The sequence below is a fragment of the Mobula hypostoma genome, chromosome 3 (genome assembly GCF_963921235.1).
Source record: "Mobula hypostoma chromosome 3, sMobHyp1.1, whole genome shotgun sequence".
Classification (NCBI taxonomy): Eukaryota; Metazoa; Chordata; class Chondrichthyes; order Myliobatiformes; family Myliobatidae; genus Mobula; species Mobula hypostoma.
The window spans coordinates 12,727,000-12,751,699 of record NC_086099.1 but is presented as its reverse complement, the minus strand read 5'-3'; the positions used below and the strand labels follow the sequence as shown (position 1 = coordinate 12,751,699).

Here is a 24,700-nt window from a genome sequence, read left to right as displayed (position 1 = left end):
TCATATTCTTTGGAAAGATCAAGGGGAGCAAACCTAGAGGAAGACCTCAGCTTATGTACATCAAAAGCCTAGCCAGGTGGCTACACATCGAGGAAATGGAAGTCATCCAAAGAACGAGGGATAGATCTATATGGAAAACCATGGTCACCAACGTCCGCATCGGATATGGTACCTAGACAGACAGTGAGATAGACACGAATAGATGGAAGATGCAAGACAGGCTTTTCATTGTATCTTGGTTCGTGTAACAATAATGAACCAATTCCAATTATAGCCATCCTAAGGATGACAATGTTGTTATTGAAAAATTTCTAATGATGTTGAATGATTGTGGCAGGAAACTGGATCTGACAGGACAGAAAAATGAATTAAAGACGGGCATAATTGTTGAGGTTTGGTCAAGCAAAGCCATGGAAGATTTTATGGTCATATGAAAGATATACTCATACCAACAGGCCAAGACGGAGTTGGTAAGAGTTAATTTCTAAGGTGATGTGAAGAATGGTGTATGGTAACAAAAGTAAGACAACAAAGAGAAAAGAATTGTTCAAAATAGCATAGCAGTTAAAACTCTGACTATAAAACACAGCCTTACTCTTAAAGCTGTATTTATTTTTGCCCAAGATATCATATATATACACCAATGTAATTAGAAATTAAGTGCATTGAGTTATCAAAGTTAAGAAACAGTTACTGTATGTCACAGTTTTACCAAGCAATAATTCTACATCAAAATCTATTATTAATTCAATATGTTAAATTATTTTGCTTTAAAATAATGACAATAGAGGTTAATTCCCACCTTGGTGGCAGTTTTTTCATATGTTCCCCAATGAACGTAGCGTTGGTCATGCTCATCAAAGTATTGGCTAAGGAAATGAGAGAGAGCAGGTGTTGGGTTGTGACTGCTCGGGATACATTGTACGTGCTGTTTCCCAAAGTCGGTCTTTTTCCTGTTTCATTAGCACCATCTAGTGTCTTGGAAGCAGTCTGTTTAAATCCAGGAAGCATCAGTGACATATGTCCTCCCCTTGACAGCAAGCCAAAAGATACAGGGCAGTGAGGTTTCAACATACCAAGCTGCATGAGACAAACCTCATCTAATTGTTCATTCAGACCCCAAGCATGCAGACATGACATGAATAATTTTGCTGTGTCCATTGTTAAGTTATATTCTAACAAGGTGAGAGGTTTTGACTTGTTGCCCTTGTACTCAGGATCACCCTCTTCCCTCTTCTGTCTCTTTATGTCGTCATCTTCGTCTTCATCATCGTCTAGCAAATGTTCTTTAATGTTCTCTTTGATCGTTTCCTTCACTTGCTGGAAAAGGACTGCTGCTCTCTTCCCAGTAAGGAAGGAGCTGCTTCTGTCTGTGCCACCCGGTGCTTTCTGGAGGCTCTCTGGAGATATAAGTGTAGGATTGGGTCTGGATGCTTCTTCTGTTAGGAGCTGGATAATCAGGGCTTCCACATCAAAAAATAATATATGGATATCTGGATCGATCAGATTTGTCTTCATGGCTTGCACCATAAGTGCATTATGGGAGTATTTTGGTAAAGCCCCCTAGAGAAAAAGGCAAACAAAAGTGAAGTGGTCATGCAAATTAGTATATAACAAATTCAAAGCTCCAGAAAAAAACAATTCACACTTATATATCCAAAGCATTCTCAGAAATAACTTTAGACTGTAAATTAATACAATCAATTAAAACTGTAAATTAACACAAGACGGATGGTATCAAAGCAGTTAGCACCAGCAATCAGTGACCAAGATTCAATTCTGCTGCTGTATTTAGCAAGTTTGTAGGTTCTTCCCATAACCATATGGGTTTCCTCCAGGTGCTCCCACATTCTAAAAACATATGGATTAGGGTCAGCAAATGTGGCCACGTTATGTTGGAGCCAGAAGCATGGCCCCCAGCACAGTCTCGGACTGTGTTGGTCATTGACGCCAATGATGCACTTCACTGTATCTTTTGCTTTTTCGACGTACATGTGCCAAATAAAACTAATTTTAATTTTAATCTTAATATGTTAACAAACATGACAGAAGTCAAAATAATTGCACTGCAATGAGAATCTTCACCATCTCAAGACCACTACGTCTTTTATTAACATCATTGGATATATTTAAAGCAGAGGATGTTAGGTTCTTAATCAGAATCAGATTTAATATCACCAGATGTCATGAAATTTGTTGTTTTGCAGCAGCAGTACATTGGAATATAATAACAAAAAGTGTGTGTGTGTATGTGTGAGTGTGTGTGTGAGTGTGTGTGAGTGTGTGTGTGAGTGAGTGAGTGAGAGAGAGAGAGAGAAAAAGTAAGTAAGTAAAGGCATCAAAGGTTACAGGGAAAAGGCAGGAGAAATGGTTTGAGAGGGAAAATCAATCAGCCATGAGGGAATGGTGGAGCAGATTCGATGGGCCAAAGGGCGTAATTCTGCTCTTATGTGCCTTATCCCCCTGTATAAGAGGACCTTTGCCACAATTGCTTGTTTTATTTATAAGTACTAGCACTGTACAAGTGTGGAATAGACTTCACTTGTATAACATTAACAAAAGATGCTGATATTCCCATAAGCAGAATTTTAGCAATAGTAAACCTTGAAGTGTGATGCAAACAGCTGGCCACATGAATGATTTGTAATGCCTGGTTAACCTCTGCAACACTGAAAGCCACTTTTGGTTTGTACCAATGACGTCCTTATCCATTGTCAAGCTCCACTGGGAATTGTGAGAAGTGACATTAATAATGAATGAGTAGCACAGATTGAAAACCTGAGATTGGGGGCAGTCAGTCCTCTCTGCAGGGAACTAAATAAGTGCAGCACACTTCAGTATATTTGCCATTGTCAACAATTCCATTGTAAAAATAATATTTTGCACAGAATACTGTTTACTGGAAGCTACATTTGGCAATTATTTATCTTATATTCAAATGGTACTTTTCATAGCCAAAGAAATCACATTAAAACAAAATCTGTAATTTTTTTGTTAAGTGACATTCCTACTGAATGGATGCTTGTGGTCTTATGCTGCTGGTAGCCCATCCACCTCAAGGTTCAACAATGTTGTGCACTCAGAGTCTCCCAGGGAACCACATCTGCATGAATCCAGCTGCAGCACCTTGAAGACAGTGTTAGGGATCTGGAGCAGTAGCTGGATGACCTTCGGCATCTACGGGAGAGTGATGAGACCATTGATCAGAATTACAGGGAAGCAGTCACCCCGAGTTGCAGGAGGTGGGTAGCTGGGTGACTGTCAGACGGAATGGGACAGTGAATAGGCAGTTGGCGCAGAGCACCCATGTGGCCATTCTGCTCAATAATAAGTTACCATTTTAGATACTGTTGTGGGGGATGACCACCCAGGGCAATGCCACAGAAACTAGGTTACTGGCACTGACCATGGGACCATGGTGCAGAAGGGAAAAAGGGAGAAGAGGGGAGTGGTAGTGATAGGGGACTCAATAGTCAGGAGAACAGACAAGAGATTCTGCGGACATGAATGGGGCACCTGGATAGTATGTTGCTGCCCAAGTGCCAGGGACAGGGACGTTTTGGATCGTGTCCATAGCATTCTGGAGAGGGAGGGAGAGCAGTTAGATGTCTTGGTACATATTGGTAACAATGACATAGGAAGGAAAGGCAAAGAGGGCCTGAAGAGAGAATTTAGAGAGTTGGGCAGAAAGCTGAGAAGCAGGACCTGCCAGGTAATAATTTCTGGATTACTGCCTGTGCCATGCAAAAACAGGATAATCTGGCAGATAAATGTGTGGCTGAGAAGCCAGTGCAGGGGGCAGAGCTTCAGGTTCTTGTATCATTGGGATCTCTTCTTCTACAAAAGGGACAGGTTGCACCTGAACCAGTGGGGCACTAATATTCTCCCAGGCAGGTTTGTTAGAGTTGTTGGGGAGTGTTTAAACTAATTTGGCAGGGGGATGGGAACCGGAGTGAAGGGAGTCAGGATAGGACAGATAGTAATAAAAACAAAGATAGCGTGCAGTCAGAATGTCAGGAAGGGCAGACATATGATAGGACAAAATTGTAGCCAGCAAGGTGAGTATCAGTCCATTAGGGATGCAGAGTCAAAAAGGGTAGCAAATACAGTATTCAAAATGTTATATCTCAATGCACAGAGTATAAGAATTAAGGTGGATGATTTTGTAGCACTTTTACAGATTGTCAGGTATGGCGTTGTGGTCATCACTGAATCGTGGCTGAAAGGTGGTTGAAGTTGGGAGCTGAATATCCAAGGTTACACATTGTATCAGAGGGGTAGGAATGGGGTGACATAGCTCTGCTGGTAAAGAATGGCATCAAATCATTAGAAAGATTGTTAAGATGTTGAATCCTTGTGGGTTGAGTTAAGAAACTGCAAAGGTAAACGGACCCTGATGGCAGTTCTGTACAGTGGCTGGGAGATGGACCACAGATTACAACAGGAAATAGAAAAGGCGTGTCAAAAAGGTAATGTTATGGTAGTCATGGAAGATTTTAACATGCAGGTAGATTGAGAAAATCAAGTTGGTAATGGATCTCAAGAGAGTGAATTTGATGGCTTTTTAGAGCAGTTTGTCATTCAGCTTACTGGGGGAGTTCCTCCAGCATTTTGTGTGTTGCTCACATTTCCAGCGACTGTAGATTTTCTCTTGTTTGTTAAGGGATCAGTTATAGTGGATTGAGTGTTACGTAATAAACTGGAGGTGATTAGAGAGCTTAAGGTAAAGGAACCCTGAGGAGCCAATAATCACTATATGATTGAGTTCAACTTGAAATTTGATAGGGAGAAAGTAAAGTCTGATGTAGCAGTAAAGGAAATTACAATGAGAGGAGTTGGCTAAAGTAAATTGGAAGGAGCTACAGGCAGGGATGACGACAGAGCAGCAATGGCGTGAGTTTCTGGGAAAAATAAGGAAGGTGCAGAAAAGATGTATTTCAAAAACAAAGAAATACTGAAACAGCAAAATAGTACAACTGTGGCTGACATGGGAAGTCAGAGCTTATGTAAAAGCAGAAGAGAGGGCATACAACAAAGCACAATCAGCAGAAAGATAAAAAATTGGGAAGCTTTTAAAAACCTACAGAAAGCAACTAAAAGAATCATTAGAAGGGAAAAGATGAAATATGAAAGCAAGCTAGCAAACAATATCAAGGTGGATAGAAAAAGCTTTTTCAAGTATATAAAAAAAATAAAAGGGATGAGAGTGGATATAGGACCATTAGAAAATGAGGCCAGAGAAATAATAACAGGGGACAAGGGGATGGCAGGTGAACTAAATGAGCATCTTGCATCAGTGTTCACTGTGGAAGGCATTAGCAGTATGCCAGGTGTTGAAGAGTGTGAGGGAAGAGAAGTAAGCACGGTTACTACTACAAGGGAGAAGGTGCTCAAAAACCTGAAAGACCTAAAGGTGCCTAAGTCACCCAGATCAGATGAACAGTACTTTAAGGTTTTGAAAGAGGCCTAATTCTGTTCCTATGCCTTATGGGCTATGGTCTATGGTCTTATGGACTGTTATGTGAGATAATCCTAGGAAATCTGCAGTTTCTGAGATACAGAAACCACTCCGTCTGGCACCATCAATAATTCTACCATCAAAGTCACTTAGATCACATTCTTCTTTATTCTGATGTTTGGTCTGAACAACAGCTGAAGCTCCTGACCATTGTCTACATTTATTTTTGCATGGAGTTGCTGCCACACGATTGGCTAATTATATATTTGTATTAATAAGGTGTACAGGTGTACCTAGCATGGTGGCCACGCAGTGTACTGTGGTGGCAGAAAGTGCACGACGATCCAAATATCTGTATTTTCCAAGAGCAAATTGGACTTCGTTAGTTGTACGCTACATATGACTTCTATATGCCATACTACTGAAAATTACGTAAATCAGAAATCGATTCTAACAAAGTATCACAGAAGCAAAAACATTGAATGTTTCTCTAACCATAGATGCTATCTAATATTTTCAGCATTTTCTGCTTCTGCTTGCTGAGAATTGTGCTTTTGCACAGAGTCCTTTCATCTTTAATGAGAATATGGAAAACCGCCAGAATTCTGCGTTTTATTTAATACATGACAATTCCTTATCTTGAAACTTTTATTTCTGACTCCGTTTAGGAAATAGTTCACTCGATGCAAGTCTCATCTTATCCAAGTTTTCAAAGTTGGCACATATAAACCCAAAAATTAGCTTTCCTTCATCCCAACAATAACTCAATATTCACCAAAGAAATATGGTCATCAAAATAGAGATTATTGATTACAGTTCACCATACAAATAGGCAGTCTTTAAAAGTTTCTGTAAATACTATTAATCTCTATTAAATGCCATCAAATCCACTAAAACAAGTAGAGGATATGATAAACTATTCAAGATACAGACTGCCATAACTTCATTTTCTATTGTTATTTCTCAAATAAGAATAGCACGGAAGATTTTATTTAATTGTATGTATACCCTCTATTGAGATAGAGATTAGCTTTATTTGCCATAAGTACAATGAAACAGACAATGAAATGCTTCGTACCACCATTCCTTGGCAAAAACTGTATCTCTCTGATCCACTCACATTCAAATGCATCAAATAGCATTAAACTGCTGTATTTGCTCTACTACAGAAAATGATTTCACCCATTTATAATTTAAATACAATCCATCAATCTCCGTGACACTGAAACTTCATTGTAACTATACATTCTACGTGTTTTATGTAACCGTACACTAGATAATAAAATTTTAATTATTGTTCAAGATTATAAAATAATCAAGAATCTGATTTTTAATTTTTCTTTTGTGTCTATTTTTCACCTTACTAAATGTAGTCTTTAACTACATTTACCTTCCAAACTTCCATAACTTGGTCCATCTCTGACACTTCTCTCTCCTTCCTTGATCTCTACATCTCCACCTCCGGAGACAGACTGTCTATTGATACCTTTTACAAACCTACTGACTCTCACAGTTATCTTGACTATACCTCTTCCCATCCTGTTTTGTGCAAAAATATCATTTCTTCCTTTCATTTCCTCTGTCTCTGCCCCATCTGTTCTCAGGATGAAGCTTTCCATTCTAGAATATCTCAGATGTCCTCTTTTCTCAAAGGAGGAGGTTTCTCTTCCACTACAATTGACACTGCCTCACTTGCATCTCCTTCATTTCCTGTACATCTGTCCTTAACCCTTCTTCCCATCATCACAACAGGAAAGGGCTCCCCTTGTCCTTACCTACCACCCTACAAGCATCAGCACCCAGCGCATCATACTCAGTAACTTCCTCCATCTTCAGCAGGATCCTACCACTAAAAGCATCTTGCTGTTCTCCTAGCCCCTCTCAGATTTCTGTAGGGATTGCTCTCTATGTTATGCAATTCCTTAGTCCACTCGTTCATCACCATTGATCTCCCCCCTGCAGTTATCTGTGGAAACTGGGCCACCTGCCCCTACACCTCCTCTCTCACCATCATTTTTGGCCCCAAATAGTACTTCCACGTGAGGTAATACTTCACATGCGAGTCGATCTACCATATGCAGTGCTCCTGGTGTGCACTCCCTTACCTTAGCGAGACCAGACACAGATTGGGAGACTGCTTTGTTGAGCATCTTTACTCTATCCACCAAAAAAGACAGGATCTCCTGGTGGCTATCTACTTCAATTCAACATTCCATTCCCATTCTGACCAGTATATCTTTGGCCTCCTCTATGGCCACGATGGAAGTCAAACTCAGACTGGAGGAGCAACACCTCATATTCTGTCAGGGTAACTGCCAAACTGATGCAATTAACTTTGATTTCTCTAACTTCTGATAATTTCTCCTCCTCACGACTTCTCTTTTTTTCTATTCCCCATTCTGGCTCCCCTCTCACACCCCTTCTCTTCTCCTCAAATGCCCATCACCTCCCTCTGATTCCCCTTCAACTTTCCCTTCTTCCATAGTTCACTCTCCTTTCCTATTTGATTCCTTCTTCTTCAGCCCTTTACCTCTTCCACCTTTAACCTCCCAGTTTCGTACTCATCCACACACCCACCTTCCCCCTCATCTGGTCTCAGTTATCACCTGTCAGCTTGTACTGCTTCCCCTCCCCCCACCTTCTTATTCTGGCTTCAGCTCCCTTCCATTCCAGTCCCAGTGAAGAGCCTCGGCCCAAAACATCAATTGTTTTATTCCACTTCATAGGTGCTGCCTAACCTGCTGAGTTGCTCCAGGACATTTGTGAGTGTTGTTCAAGACTTTCAGCATCTGCAGAATCTCTTTGGAACAAAGAAGGATGAGAGGTAAGTTGATAAAGATGTATAAGATGATAAGAAGCATAAATCAAGAGGACAGCCAAAAATCTTTTTTCCCTTGGTATAAATACAAAGGGCATGATTTTAAGGTGACTGGAGGAAAGTATAGGGGGATATCAGAGGCAAGTTCTTTACACAGAGTGTGCTGGGTGCATGGAACACCCTGCCAGGGGTGGTGCTAGAGGCAGATACTTTAGGAACATTGAAGAAACACTTCGAAAGGCACATTGATGAAAGAAAAATGGAGGGCAATGGGGGAGATCGGGGTTAGAATGACCTTGGAGTAGGTTAGAACGTAGGCATAACATCGCAGGCAAAGGGCCTACACTATGTGGTATTGTATGTTCTATAGCGAGCACATAAAAACAAAACATTCTGCAGATGCTAGAAATCCAGTGCAACACATACACATAGCAAAATGATAAAAAAAATAGGGCTATGTAGGAGAGAAGGGTTAAATTAATCTTAGATTAGGTTAAAAGGCAAGGGACTGTACTGAGCAATACTGTACGTATGCCCTTAAAATTCTATGCCTTGAGTTTACTCAGATTCCAGATAGCCTGCAGAGGCTCATCTTACTTCTGTTTCACACTTCCAGTATCTTAAAACACAATACATCAAAAAGATTAGATGGGCAATGGCAAGTCTAACTGATAGCCGATGCCATTAATTGACCAGTTACAGCAAATTGTGGAGGCAGAGAAAGGTGAAAAAGCAGGAGGCAATTCAGTCTTTAAACTTCATACTAATTCCATTTCACTGAAAAGCATTTCCCATCTTTCACTTGTACACTTGGTAGTGAGAGTGTGGAATGAGCGGCCAGCGGAAGTGGTGGATGCGGGTTTGATTTCAACTCTTAAGAGAAATTTGGATAAATATATGGATGGGAGAGGTACAAATGGCTATGGCCCATGAGTAGGCTGATGGGACTTGGCAGAATAATAGTTCAGCATGGGCTGGATGGGCTGAAGGGCCCATCTCTGTGCTGATGTGTTCTATGACTCTATCCTGACTGGTGATGCCAAATCTAGTTAGTGAGATATAGAGCATGATACATTCCCAGAGAAAGCAGGAAGTAAATACAAAAGGAATACAAGTACCAACACACTAGCCTTTCCACAGAGACCTGAAATTTCTTTTCAATAAGTGAATCATTTCCTTTTACAAAGGCACTTCTAATACATCTTTTCTCATCCTTCTCTGGTCAAAGAACAATAATCCCAGCTTCTCCACAACACGACTCCATCTATTGAAAAGATTTTATTCACATTTTTCGGCATCTACTGCAAGGCTTTCATATTCCTTCTAAAATGCAGTGACTAGGAGTACATGTAATGTCCTGATTGAAATCAGATTTTCATTTTGTGAAATATCAATTTTCAATATTATTTCCTAAATGTCAATCAACAGTACCGAATACATTTGTCCTATAGTTGAGTAGACCCAATTAAAGAAAGTATGTGAAACAAGTATCCTTATGCACAAATCCTGTCTTTACTCCTCAAATAAGGTGTTTAGAATGGACAGAAATAAATTAGACTTGTCAATAACCTCGTCTTACTACTACCATTGGGGAGGACGTGCAGGAGCCTGAAGACCCACACTCAACATATTTGGAAATGCTTCCTGCCCTCTGCCATCAGATTTCAGAAAAGTCCCATTAACACTACCTCATTGTTCTTTTTTTTTTGCACTATTTATTTAGTTTGTAATTTATAGATTATACGTCTTGTATGGTCCAAGAAAACTAATCACTATTCATCCTTTGCAGTATTTATTAATTTTTATTGTAACTTTGATAATCTGCAATGTATGCCTGCATGGTACTGTTGTCACAAAACAACAAATTTCACGTCTTAAATGTGAAATGTCAGTCACAATATGATTCAGTGACAATAAACCCAATTCTGATTCTGATCCTGAACCTGGGGCCAGAATTAAGCCATTCAGCCCATCGAGTCTGATCTGCCATTGTATGATAGCCGATTTATTATCCCTCTCAACCCTATCCCTTTAAACCCTATAACCCAGAAGCACAAAACTTTTCTTTTTCAGAATTATGTATGCAATAAAGAAATTTCTCCCTTAGAATGAAGAGCAACAATGACCACTGGTCATTGGCTTTGTGTAATTCCATATTGCTTTTCGAAAGTCCAGAAACTTAACAGGGCATTTCCAGGTGTGAGCTATTCCTCAGCTTCTTCACACAAATTCAGAAGAAGATTAAAAATACTTGCTTTATCTATCACAAGTACATCAAAACATCAGTCCAAGGATGTGCTGGCAGAAGCCCACAAGTGTCGCAACGATTCCAGTGCCAACACAGTATACTTACAACTTACTAACCCTAACCTGTACAGTACATCTTTGGAATATGAGAGGAAACTGGAGCACCCAGAAATCCACACGGTCACAAGAAGAATGTAGAAACTCCTTACAGACAGCAGCAGGAATTGAATCCCAATTGCTATCACGGGTGCTGTAAGGCATTATGCTAACCACTATGCTATTGTGTCACCCTGCATTACACTGATTCCTATCTCCAAATTCCCCCCTACAATAATTCGATCAGCCTCAGGCCCATTTAACATCCTAACTCAAAAATAATGTTACAAAAATCTTCACACAAAATAACTTTACCAGTTGTGAAACATCTTCTATCAACAAAACAGAGCTTTGGAGATCTACATTTTCATCATCATCATCACGTTCTGTACAACATGGGCGATCATGGTCTATGACCTTGATTGTTCTTGGCAAATTCTGCAGAATTCATTTGCCATTGGCTTCTTCTGGGCAGTGTCTTTACAAGATGGGTTACCCCAGCCATTATCAATATTCTTCGGAAATTGTCTTCCTGACATCAGTGGTTGCAAAACCAGGACTTGTGATATGCAACAGATGCTCATACAACCATCCACCACCTGCTCCCATCCCTCCACATGACCCTGATCGGGGGCGTTAAGCAGGTGCTACACTTTGCCCAAGGTGATCTGCAGGCTAGCGGAGGGAAGGAGCAACTTGCACCTCCTTTGGTAAAGGGGTATCTCCACCCTGCCACCCAATAGGTAATTTAATTATTATACATTTTTTTTACCCCAGAGGAAATACTAAATGTTCTACATAGACAGCACCCATGATCAGAATTGAACCTGGGCTTCCGGTACCGTAAGGCAGTGCTGTAGCAATCTCCCGTCGACTGTAACCAATTTTTATTAATACACCTATCCGGATAAAAAGGGGACCACAAGGACCACATAACCACAAGAAACCGCACAGAGAGTTGTAGAATAGCTCAGCAGATCATAGAAACCAGCTTCCCCTCAGTGGACTCTGTCTATATTCCTCGATGTGTCAGTAAAGCAGCCAGCACAGTCAAAAACCCTACCCACCCTGGATATTCTCTTTTCTACCCTCTCCCATCGGACAAAAGATACAAAAGCTTGAAAGCACATAAACTATGCTCAAGGATCTCAATTTTAAATGGTTCCCGACTATGTTAAGATGGGCTCTCAATCTTACAAGATACCTTGATATGACCTTCCATCTGCCTGTCCTGATAAGTAATCCTCAGGTTCCACACAAAGATTGGCACTTTGTCTTTGACAGACGCTATTATTTTCCTACTTGTCTGTTTTCTCCTGATATATAACATGCTTTGGGAAGATCCTTAGTCTTGTCTGTTCTTATTATTTTATGCCTCCTCTTTGCCCTCTAATCCCTCTTTCAGTTTCCTAATTGCCTTAAAACTACACTCAGTGGCTACTTTATCAGGTATAAGAGTTGAACTCGATGTAGTCTTGTTGCTCTACCCACCATTTCAAGACTGGACAAGTTGTGTATTCATAGATGCTCTTTTGAGTGGTTATTTAACATGATAAGACCTTATAAGACCTTAGCTAGACCCCACTTGGAGTACTGTGTTCAGTTCTGGTCTCTCATTACAGGAAGGATGTGGATGCTATAGAGAGTGCAGAGGAGATTTACAATGGTGTTGTCTGGATTGGAGACCACGCCTTATGAGAATAGGCTGAGTGAACTTGGCCTATTCTCCTTGGTGACAGAGGATGAGAGGTGACATGATAGAGGGGTACAAGATAATTAGAGGCATTGATCATGTGGATAGTCAGAGGCTTTTTCCCAGAGCTGAAATGGCAAACACAAGGGGGCATAATTTAAGGTACTTGGAAATAGGTACAAGGAGGATGTCAGAGGTAAGTTTTTTCACACAGAGAGTGGTGGGTGCATGGTGGTAGAGGTGGATACAGTAGAGTCTTTTAAGAGACTCTTGATAGGTACATGAAATAGAGGGCTATGTGGTAGGGAAATTTTAGACAGCTTCTAGAGTATGTTACATGGTTGGCACAACATTGTGGGCTGAAGGGCCTGTAATGTGCTGGAGATTTTCTATGTTTCTATATATGTTCTAAAAAATTTAAGAGCAGAATGAGTACATTTGGCCCATCGAGTCTGCTCTGCCATTTCCTCATAGCTGATCCATTTTTTCTCCAATCCCCAATCTCCTTCACTCCCTCTGTATCCCTTCATGCCCTAATCAATTAAGAATCTATCAATCCCTGCCTCAAACATGCATAAAGACATGCTCCATAGCTGCCTGTGGCAACGAATTGCACAGATTCACCACTCTCTGGCTTAAGAATGAGGTTATGGAATACTTGGAGACACAAGACACATAGGACAAAGTCAGCATGGTTTCCTTAAGGGAAAATCTTGTCTGACAAACTTACTAGAATTCTTTGAGTAGATTACACGTAGGATAGATAAAGGGGATGCAGTAGATGTTGTATATTTGGACTTTCAGAAGGCCTTTGACAAGGTGCCACACATGAGGCTGCTTACCAAGTTAAGAGCCCATGGTACTACAGGAAGGTTACTGGCATGGTTAGAGCATTGGCTGATTGGTAGGAGACAGTGAAAGTAAATAAAAGGATCCTTTTCTGGTTGGATGCCAGTGAGTAGTGGTGTTCCGCAGGGGTGGGTGTTCAGACCGCTTCGTTTTATGCTATATATCAATGATTTAGGTGACGGAATAGATAGTTTTGTTGTCAAGTTTGCAGATAATGCAGGTGAGAGTAAGAGTTCGGCACAAACTAGAAGGGCCGAGATGGCCTGTTTCCGTTTTATAATTGTTAGATGGTTATATGATACTAAGTTTGGTGGAGGGGCAAGTAGAGTTGAGGAAACAGGAAGGCTGCAGAAGGACTTAGACAGATTAAGAGAATGGGCAAGAGAGGCAAATGAAATACAATGTTGGAAAATGCATGTCATGCACTTTGATCGTCAAAATAAATGTGCAGACTATTTTCTAAACAAAAAGAAAATCCAAAAATCTGAGATGCAAAAGGCTTGGGAGTGCTTGTGCAGAACAACCTAAAGGTTAACTTACAGGTAGAGTCGGTGATGAGGAAGGCAAATGCAATGTTAGCATTCATTTCAAGAGGTCTAGGATACAAGATAAGTGACGCTGAGGCTTTATAAGGCACTGGTGAGGTCTCACCTTGAGTATTGTGAATAGTTCTCATTCAAGAAAAGCTGTGGTGGCATTGTAGAGGGTTCAGAGGTGGTTCAGAAGGATGATTCCAGGAATGAAAGGGTTATCATACAAGGAACGTTTGATAGCTCTGGGCCTGTACTCACTTGAATTTAGAAGGATGAGGGGGATCTCACTGAAATCTTTCGAATGTTGAAAGGCCTAGACAAAGTAGATGTGGAAAGGATGTTCCCCCTGGTGAGGGAGTCTAGGACAAGAGGACACAGCCTCAGGATAGAGAGGTGTCCATTTAAAACAGATGTGGAGAAATTTTTTTGCCAAGGGTGGTGAATTTATGGAATTTGTTACCAGAGGCAGCTGTGGAGGCCAGGTCATTGGGTATATTTAAGGTGGAGGTTGATAGGTTGTTGATTAGCCATAACATCAAAGGTTACAGGCAGAAGGCTAGGGAGTGGCACTGAGGAGGGAAAAAAATCAGCCGTGATTGAATGGCAGTGCAAACTCGATGAGACAGATGGCCTAATTCTGATACTATGTCTTATGGTCTTAAAGAAATTCCTCCTCATCTCGTTCCAAAAGGATGTCCCTCTATTCTGTGTCCTCTGGTATTAGAAACTCCCAGCCTAAGAAACATTCTCTCCACATCCAGTCAATCAATGTCTTTCACCATTTGATGGGTTCAATTTAGTCACCCCTCACTCTTCTGAATTCTTGTGAATACACGCCCAGAGACATCAAATGCTCTTCATATGACAAGCCGTTCAGTCCCTGGAATCATTTTCGTGAACCTCCTTTGAACCCTCTTCAGTTTCACCACATCCTTTCTAAAGGGCCCAAAAGTACTCCCAAGTGACGCCTCATCGGTGCTTTATAAAGACTTAACATTACATCCTTGCTTTTATATTCCAGTCCTCTTCAAATGAATTCTAACATCGCATTTCCTTTCCTCACCACAGACTTAATCTGTAAATTAACCTTTAGGAAATCCTGCACAAGGACTCCCAAGTACCCTGCCTCAAATGTTTGTACTTCCTCTCCTTTTAAAAAATATACAACCTTTCTTTGTATGGTGCATGACTATACACTTCCTGACACTGTTTTTCATCCACCACTTCTTGCCCATTCTCCAAATCCAAGTCCTTCTGTAGCCCCCATACTTCGTCAAAACTACTAACCCCTCTACCAATCTTCATATCATCTGCAAACTTTGCAACAAAGCCATCAATTTGATCACCCAAATCATTGACATGATGTAAAGAGAATCAATCCTAACACAAACCGCCGTGGAACACGACTAGTCAACGGCAGCCAGTGAGAAAAGGCTCCCTTTATTAGAAACATAGAAACATAGAAAATAGGTGCAGGAGTAGGCCATTCGGCCCTTCGAGCCTGCACCGCCATTTATTATGATCATGGCTGATCATCCAACTCAGAACCCCGCCCCAGCCTTCCCTCCATACCCCCTGACCCCCGTAGCCACAAGGGCCATATCTAACTCCCTCTTAAATATAGCCAATGAACTGGCCTCAACAGTTTCCTGTGGCAGAGAATTCCACAGATTCACCACTCTCTGTGTGAAGAAGTTTTTCCTAATCTCGGTCCTAAAAGGCTTCCCCTCTATCCTCAAACTGTGACCCCTCGTTCTGGACTTCCCCAACATCGGGAACAATCTTCCTGCATCTAGCCTGTCCAATCCCTTTAGGATCTTATACGTTTCAATCGGATCCCCCCTCAATCTTCTAAATTCCAATGAGTACAAGCCCAGTTCTGAGTCTTTGCCTCCTGCCATTCAGCTACTGTTCTATCCATGCTAGAATCTTTCCTGTAATGCCATAGGGTCATAGCTTGTTAATCAGCCTCACGTGTGGCACCTCGTTGAGGCCCAATGACATGGAATACAAAACTGGGGTAACTTCACAGCCGCAGCCTTCCTCCAACTTCTTGCCATTGTGAGGTGTCATCATCTTCTGCTAACTCAACTGCTGAAGTCTTGGCTAGATCACTGTTTGTCTACATCCTCCACCTTGATCTTGCTGTCATGGCTGACCCTACCAGGAGTTAAGTGTCAGACAGCAAAACTCTAAATGACATTCCTCTCAGAATCTCAGAAATTCACAAGAAATTCACCATGAAAAGGTGACGATATTAGGAAGAGAATGTTTATGTACATGCATAATAAAATAGCAACTTTTAAGAGAACTACGATAGATTCAGTTAATTTAGCTCAGTGCTACTTGCTTCTATATATAAACAAGGCACAAAGTTATATTATCCAATTTGACTGAACACAAGAGATTCTGCAGATGCTGGAAATCCGAAGTAACATACACAAAATGCTGAAAGAATACAGAAGGTCAGGCAGCATCTATGTAAATGAATCAGCAGTCAAGGGTTTGGGCCGAGACCCATCATTAGGACCTAATGAAGGATCGCAGCCCAAGCATCAACTATTTATTCACTTCCATAGATGCTGCCTGACCTGTTGAGTTCCTCCAGCATTTTGTGAATTTTACTGTAATAGAAGTATTCTGCCACAAGGCAAACTCAAATACAGTTCTACAGTAATCATTTCTGTTCTCAATAACTACAGCTAATAGCAAATTCAGAGCCACACTGCTGTTGCAAAACACAGGCACAATAAATGCCACTACTATTGACTTATTGTGGATTGAATTGTTTTCATCCTGGCAACAGAATGAGAAGGAACAGATTCTCATATGACAGATGTCAAGCAGATTAAGAAAAAGGAACCTTTTGTTCCATTAACTACAAAATTTCCATCCTTAGCAATCTATCCAATTATGGTCAACTGGAGGGAAGTCTAATATTTGAAATGTTACATTAAATAATGTTATGAATTACTAAAAATGTACTTTCTTTTCTAAAATTCATTTTTTATTTTCCATTATGTTAATACTTAAATGGTATAAGTCCCTATGCAATAGATTACAAAATTTATACATATTTTACAGCAAGTAATTTATTTTGTTTAAGGATACAAGAACATAAAATACTTGGTGTTCACAGTTGGCCCTTATTTGTGGATAAAGAAAAGGGCCTGAAGAATTGTTGAGGATCCCTGCATCCACGCCACAATCTGTTTGACCTACTGCTGTTGGGAAGGAGGTACAGGAGCATCAGGACTAGGACCGTCAGACTAGGAAACAGCTTCTTCACTCAGATTGTGAGAATATTGAATACTCTGCCACCAGTGGGGTCTCGTCATTAGGACAGCAAGCTGTTTACTGTACTACTCACTTGTGCTGCACGCTACATAAACTTTCAATTATATTTTAATAACTTACATGTGGTAATATTTTGTTTTATGTGCCATGTCTGATATATGTTTTGTGGGTGCACTGTAGTCCAGAGGACTGTTGTTTTGTTTGGTCATATATATGTGCAGTCAGATGACAATAAACTTGAAGCTGAGCTTAGAAATTCTTACACATGTTATTGTGTAAATAAAAAGAACACCAAGCAAATCGAATCAGTAACCTCATTGACAAGTTATTGTATTATTCAATGTACTTACAAATCATAAGTACTCAAAAGATTTTTGGAGACATCTCTATAGTTGAGGTTACATCAAACAGTCAGGTCAGCAAGAAGAGTCTTTGGCTGCAGTTTGCCACTACTGCAGGAGTTGTATGTGTCCAGGACAAAGATGCAGGCAGAAGATTCATTGTGGACATTACTCACCCAACAAACTACAATTTCCAAAATCTCCCTTCTGGAAAGCATTGTATGGCTAATAAACACTAACTTCATGCCATCTTAAAAGTTTCTTTCCCCAGGCAGTTAATCTGATCAACCCATTCTATTGCCTATTCCCCCCCCCCCATCTATAACTCACTCCATATAACCATATAACAATTACAGCACAGAAACAGGCCATCTCAGCCCTTCTAGTCCATGTCGAACTCTTACTCTCACCTAGTCCCACCGACCTGCACTCAGCCCATAACCCTCCATTCCTTCCCTGTCCATATAGCTACTCACTATACTGCACTGTAAACACTCTAAAACACCTTTTATAATGTTGCTTACACTGCAAACACATGTTGGTGTTTTGTATTTATGCACAATTAGTTCCATATCTATACTTTAACTTCTAACTTTACTTTTATATCATTCTTTATTTTTTCTTAAATTGTTGAATATTGCTGTCTTTTGCTGCATGTAGATGGCAAACACAGTTGGTCCTTGATCATTGACAGCATAACAAGCAGGGAGATGAAGGTTTAATAGCTGAAATAAGACAGTGAACTGATAAAAAAACAAATACAGCATAGTCATAGTAGGATAATTCAGTTAGAAAGCAGTAACAGCCAAACAGCTAGATGCAAAAGTGAGAAAATCAGGAAGTAAGTGGGATAATGAAGGGGATGATGAAGAGGAGAATCATGAACAGGGAGAATCAAAGGTGAGAAGGTTCAAGAGGAAGCGGCAAGGATATGTGGTGTGTAGAGTGTCTGCACCTGCACAAGAGAAAGTGCCCATACAGACATGCAGTGCATACCCAAGTGCTGACAGACAACTATGTTAGTGTCCATTTAGCAGCACCTGATCTCCAACCATTTTAGATCCCTTTGTCACTAAATGCAGACCTCACTGTCAACTCCTTTACCATAGAACCAGCAGCAAATATGCCTGTCCCAGGGTTTTAGGCTAATTGGCATTGACTTCGTCACTCAGAAAGATATGATAGGCAGATACAACAAATGCAAAATGCTGGAGGAACTCAGCATGTCAGGCAGAGAAGTCAATATTTCAGATCAAGTCCTCAAATGTTTAATCCTCTCCAGAGACGCTGCTTGACCACTGAGTTCCTCTAGCATTCTGCATGTGTTATGTATGATCAGCACAAAATTCTCCAAATCCACTGCAAGGAGAGCAAACGTTTACCAGCATCCTCTGATAGATCAACATAGCAGCACTGGTCAGCTTTGAAGGGCAGCCTGCATTGTTTGCATGCCCAACACCAGTCTCCCAAACTAGACATCCTAGACACAGTTCTGTAATGATACAAGATTACCACGCAATCAAACAGGAATGTTCTCAAAGCTGCCTCGAATCAAAAATGTAGCATCTTCACAATTCATTAAAATCTGTGGCCATGACTGCTCAGTGTGGAGGCACTCAGGAGGCACATAGTTCCTCAAGTCCACGTGCTCAGAGCAGACAGAAGGTCAGTGTAATGGTGAAATGCCCTGATTTAAGCATCAGGCCAGATTGAAAAAGTCATGGTGTCAGGTGCAGAGGTGAGTTCACTCGCTGCTCGGTGACGTTTACTCATCTCTGAGCTGAGCTAAGGCTGTGATCTGCAACTAATGGGCTCCTGGACTGGCTGCAGTGATGATTCACTTCAGGGCTGTGAAATCAGTTTTGTGAACTTCATTTCTGAATGTTATTTGCCTACTCTTTATTGTTTGCATGATTTGTTCTTTTTGTTTTGCACATTAGGTTCTTCTTTTTAAATAGGTTCTATTTTGTTTCTTTGTTTGATAACTGCCTGTAAGGAGATGAATCTCAAGGTTCTATACAGTACACATACTTTAATAACAAATGTACTTGGAACTTTGAATTTTGTAAGAGATGCATGACCTCCTACCCACTCACACTGTCAGGCAGCTCTTCCGCTGTCTCTACTGGTTGGTTTCACATTAGTCTCATCGGTCAGCTCAGTGGAGGACATCAGTAAGGAAGGACAAATAGCTTCTTGAACAATCTGAAATCATCTTTGAAATCATAAAGACAAGTTTGATTTTCAGCCCAAAAGGAGCAAAATTTCAGGCATGAAATTGCACACCACACAGTATTGGCATGGATTCAGGAAATCTATATCCCATATTTTTTGCATGAAGCTGCAATAGGTATCTTTACAAAGCTCAAAGAAAATCAGGCAGAGTGCAAAAAAAATGTGCATTATAACCACACAAACTTTATTAATCCTTTACGCTGAAAGTCTGAATTATATCATACTCTACAAATGCTTTAGTACAAATTTCAAGGAAATTCTACGGTATTTTTCACAGTCCGAATCATCTAGAGTATTTTGCTTCAAAAGGACAATACATGGATAACACAATAGAAAGACAAAAAACCGTAAGACATAGGAGCAGAATTAGGCCATTCAGCCCATCTAGTCTGCTCTGCCATTCAACCTTGGTTGATTTATTTTCTGCCTCAATCCTATTCTCCTGCCTGCTCCCTGTAACCTTATTAATCAAGAATCAATCAACATCTGCTTTAAATGTACCCAATGACTTGGCCTCCACAGCCGTCTGTGGTGATGAATTCCACAAATTCACCACCCTCTGGCTAACGAAATTCCTCATCTTTATTCTAAAGGGATGCTCCTTATATTCTGATATTCTGCCTCTGGTTCTAGTCTCCCACACCACTGGAAACATCCTCTCCACATCCACTCTATCTAAGCCTTTAAATATTTGATAGGTTTCAATAAGATCCACCCTCATTCTTCTAAAGTCCAGAGAATACAGGCCCAGAGTTATCAAATGCTCCTCATACGTTAATCTTTTCTCTCCCAAGATCACTCTTATGAACATCCTCTGGATTCTCTCCAATGCCAGCATATCTGTTCTAAGATAAGGGACCCTAAACTGCTTAAAATACTCCTAGTTGATTTGACCAATGCCTTAAAAGGCCTCAGCATACTGAGCAACACACACATACTGAACATACTGTAAGACGTACTGAGTAAGATCTCCGGCTGCATAGGAGGTTGCTGCATATCCAATTTCTGTAGCAAACTCAGAATTTTAAGATAAGATTTAAATGAATGCAGGACAAGTATTATAAGGAAAGAAAGGCTTGTCTGCCCATGTTCAAGAGTTATTTTCTTCACGGTTAATAGTTTTCAAAACAGAAGAGAGGTACTAAACCAGTCTTCTTAGAGAAAATCATGTAGCTATTGGAGCACTCCCAAAGCATCAAATGAAATGTTATTCAAAGATTCAAAGTACATTTACTATCAATGTACGTATGCAGTATACAACCCTGAAATTCATCTTCTCCACAGATAACCACAAAACAAAGATTACAATGAAACCCAAAGGAAAACACCAAACCACCCCCCCAAGTGCAAGAAAAAGAACAAATCACGCAAACTGCAAAACAAGCGAGAAACACAGAATAGAAAACATCAAACTACAGAATCATTGAAACAGCCTAGGAACGATCAGTTTAGCTCATACAGATTGCCAAAACTTTAGATTTGACCAATAACCTGCTGTCGACTAGCTTCGGCTAAAATGTATCTGTGGGGTCATTACCATTGGTTTCGGTGTTTAATATACCAAATCACAAGGGTGAGGAGGACGTAGAAGAAAGTAGCCACTGTTCTTCCCTATTCACATGACTCCCACAAAGAGCACAGTTTAGCATATCTGCACAGGCAAACAAGATCACGTCCTTTTTTGTTTCACTGCTAAGTTAATTCAAATTCCGTTTTGTTTCCAATTGTATTAATTATAGGCAATACACACATGAAATAAAATCAAATGCATTTAAGCCAAGAGGAAAGTTTAAAGGAGATGTGTGGAGCAACTTTTTTCCCCCTCACACAAAGTGTGGTAGATGCCTGCAGCAGGCTGCTGGGCAAAGTGGTAGAAGCAGACACAATCATGTGTTTAAGAAGCTGTAATGATTGTGCAGGGAATGGAGGGATATGGATCATCCACAAGCAAATGAGAATCTGTTTCATTCATTATCATGTACAGCACAATTACTGTGGGCTGAACAGCCTGCTCCTCGACTGCAATGTTCTGTTCTATAAAGTCACTATAATCTTCCTGACCTATAAAAGATATGTAACACATTTTATCTTCCTTCATTCATAAATGTATTTATTTTGTTTAGATACAGCTCGAAATAGGCCCTTTCGGCCCTTTGAGCCTCACCACCCAGCAATCCCCCAATTTAATCTTAGCCTAATCACAGGAAGATTTACAATGACTAATTAATCTATCAATTGGTATGTCTTTGGATTGTGAGTAGAAAGCAAGAACATCCGGATGAACCCCAGGCCTGCACTGAAAAGAGTTCTGCTAACCACTACGCTACCATGCCACCCACACACTCCAAGGCATTATATTACCCACTTAAAACTCATTACTTATTGTTCATTTAAAATTTTAAATTTTTTAAATTACTACCCAAACTGAATGTTTGCATAGATTCCAGCATAATTAATATCTAGGGAGAAGACATTAAGATCTAGAGAGATCTAGGGAGAATATGCTAATATATCCAGAGTATTAAATTCAGATTATTAAAAAGAAAAAAAAACATTGATGGCCCCGCCCTGTACTTGTAAAAATGCTATCCCCTTCTCTCCATTCCTCCACCTCCACCGCATTTCTTAGTGCTTTCCGCAGAGGTTGCTCCCTAAGCGACTCCCTTGTCCATTCATCCTTCCCCACCGATCTCCCTCCTGACACTTATCCTTGCAAGCGGAACAAGTGCCTCACCTGCCCCTACACCTCCTCTCTAACTATCATTCAGGGTCCCAAACAGTCCTTCCAGGTGAGGGAACACTTCACCTGTAATCTGCTGTATCCAGTGAGGCCTCCTGTATATCGGTGAGACCCAACATAGATTGGGAAACTGCTTTGCCAAGCATTTATGGTCCATCTGCCAGAAAAAGCTGGATCACCCAGCGGCCACCCATTTCAATTCTACTTCTTATTCTGACGTCAGTCCATGGCCTCCTCTACTGCCATAATGTGGCCACACTCAGCTGGAGGAACAACACTTTATATTCCCTTTGGGTAGCCGCCAACTTGATGGCATGAACATTCATTCCTTGAGCTTCCAGTAATTGACCCCCTCCACACACACCTGCTCTTTCATCATTCCCCATTCTCATTTCCCTCTCTCACCTTATCTCTTTTCCTACCCATCACCTCCCTCTGATGCTCCTCCCCCTTCCCTTTCTTCCATGGCCTTCTGTCCTCTCTTATTAGATTCCCCCCTCCCCAGCCCTGTACCTCTTTCACCAATCAACTTCCCAGCTCTTTACTTCATTCTTCCCCTTCTCCCGGTTTCACCTAACCTTGTACCTCTTCCTTTCCTCCTCCCACCTTCTTACTCTAACTTCTAATTTCCTTTTTCCAGTCTTGATCAAGGGTCTCAGCCCGAAACATCGACTCTTTACTCTTTTCTATAGCTGCTGACTGACCTGTTGAGTTCCTGCAACATTTTGTGTGTATTACATCGATCTTGTGTAATGCTTAACCATGTGAGATGCCTATACAGTACATTTTTTCTAATATTACATTCTCAGTTTTATTGTAATAATATGTGCCAAGAAGGCCCACCAGCGCCTTTACTTCCTGAGAAAACTAAAGAAATTTGGCCTGTCCCCTAAAACCCTAATTTTTATAGATGCACTGTAGAAACCATTCTTCTAGGGTGCATCACAACCTGGTATGGAAGTTGTCCTGTCCAAGACCGGAAGAAGCTGCAGAAGATCATGAACACGGCGCAGCCCATCACACAAACTAATCTTCTGTTCTTGTACTCACTTTACACCGCACGCTGTCGGAGCAGTGCTGCCAAGATAATCAAGGACACAACCCACCCAGCCAACACACTTTTCGTCCCTCTTCCCTCCGGGAGAAGGCTCAGGAGCTTGAAGACTCGTAAGGCCAGATTTGGGAACAGCTTCTTTCCAACTGTGATAAGACTGCTGAACAGATCTTGACCTGGATCTGGGCCGTACCCTACAAGTATCCGGACCTGCCTATCGGTTTTTTTGCACTATATTACTTTCCATTTCTCTATTTTCTATTTATCATTTATAATTTAATTTTTTAATATTTACTATTGATTTGTAATTCAGGGAGCGGGAAGCGCACAATCAAATATCGCTGTGATGATTGTACGTTTTAGTATCAATTGTTCGGCAACAATAAAGTATAAAGGTTTTTGAGAATGTGGCACAAATTTATATAATTAGCAAAGTGGGCATTTAAATAGCTCTGTTCTTCGACGTTAAATATGAATTGCATATGAATATTTAAAAGGCAATCACAGATTTGAAGTGTTGCGAGCAAAAGATTTCATTGCACCCCAGTGTATATGGCAATAAAAAATCTGCTCTGTGTAACCACATTTATCTACATGTATATGATATTGCTCATTCAACATGTGCATTAAACATAGTGCTACCATTATAAGTCCCACTTTTATTTTCTATGTGAATTTTTTATAGTGTTGTTTTACTACACAATTAGAGTTAATAGCATTAGAAATGGCAAGCATGACTCAGGTTTCTACACATGAGAATTTATCATCTGTGGGGTATAGTGCAGCTGCAATGGTTTTTATTATCTGTGTGGTGACAATTATGACAATGAAGAGTTTATCACTTTTCTGAAACACAGACGTAAACCATATAACCATATAACAATTACAGCACGGAAACAGGCCATCTCGGCCCTTCTAGTCCATGCTGAACTCTTACCCTATCCTATTCCCACCGACCTGCACTCAGCCCATAACCCTCCATTCCTTTCCTGTCCATATATCTATCCAATTTAACTTTAAACAACAACATAGAACCTGCATCAACCACTTCTGCTGGAAGCTCATTCCACACAGCTACCACTCTCTGAGTAAAGAAGTTCCCCCTCATGTTACCCCTAAACTTTTGTCCTCTAATTCTCAACCCATGCCCTCTTGTTTGAATCTTCCCCACTCTAATGGAAAAAGTCTAACCACGTCAACTCTATCTATACCCCTCATAATTTTAATTACCTCTATCAAGTCTGCCCTCAACCTTCTAAGCTCCAAAGAATAAAGACCTAACTTGTTCAACCTTTCTCTGTAACTTGGGAGATGAAACCCAGGCAACATTTTACTAAAC

The 24,700-nt window shown here is 40.6% G+C and overlaps 1 protein-coding gene across 4 annotated transcripts in view; it reads right to left on the bottom strand.

Moving 5' to 3' along the window:
• The window catches only part of LOC134343857 (WD repeat-containing protein 7), a 627,641-nt gene that overhangs the window by 440,104 nt on the left and 162,837 nt on the right, over positions 1-24,700 (bottom strand). For all 4 annotated transcript variants that reach the window (XM_063042658.1, XM_063042659.1, XM_063042660.1 and 1 more), the window contains one exon: positions 803-1,563. In XM_063042658.1, the coding sequence (XP_062898728.1) occupies positions 803-1,563 (761 nt within the window). The remainder of the gene's footprint in view (positions 1-802; positions 1,564-24,700) is intronic.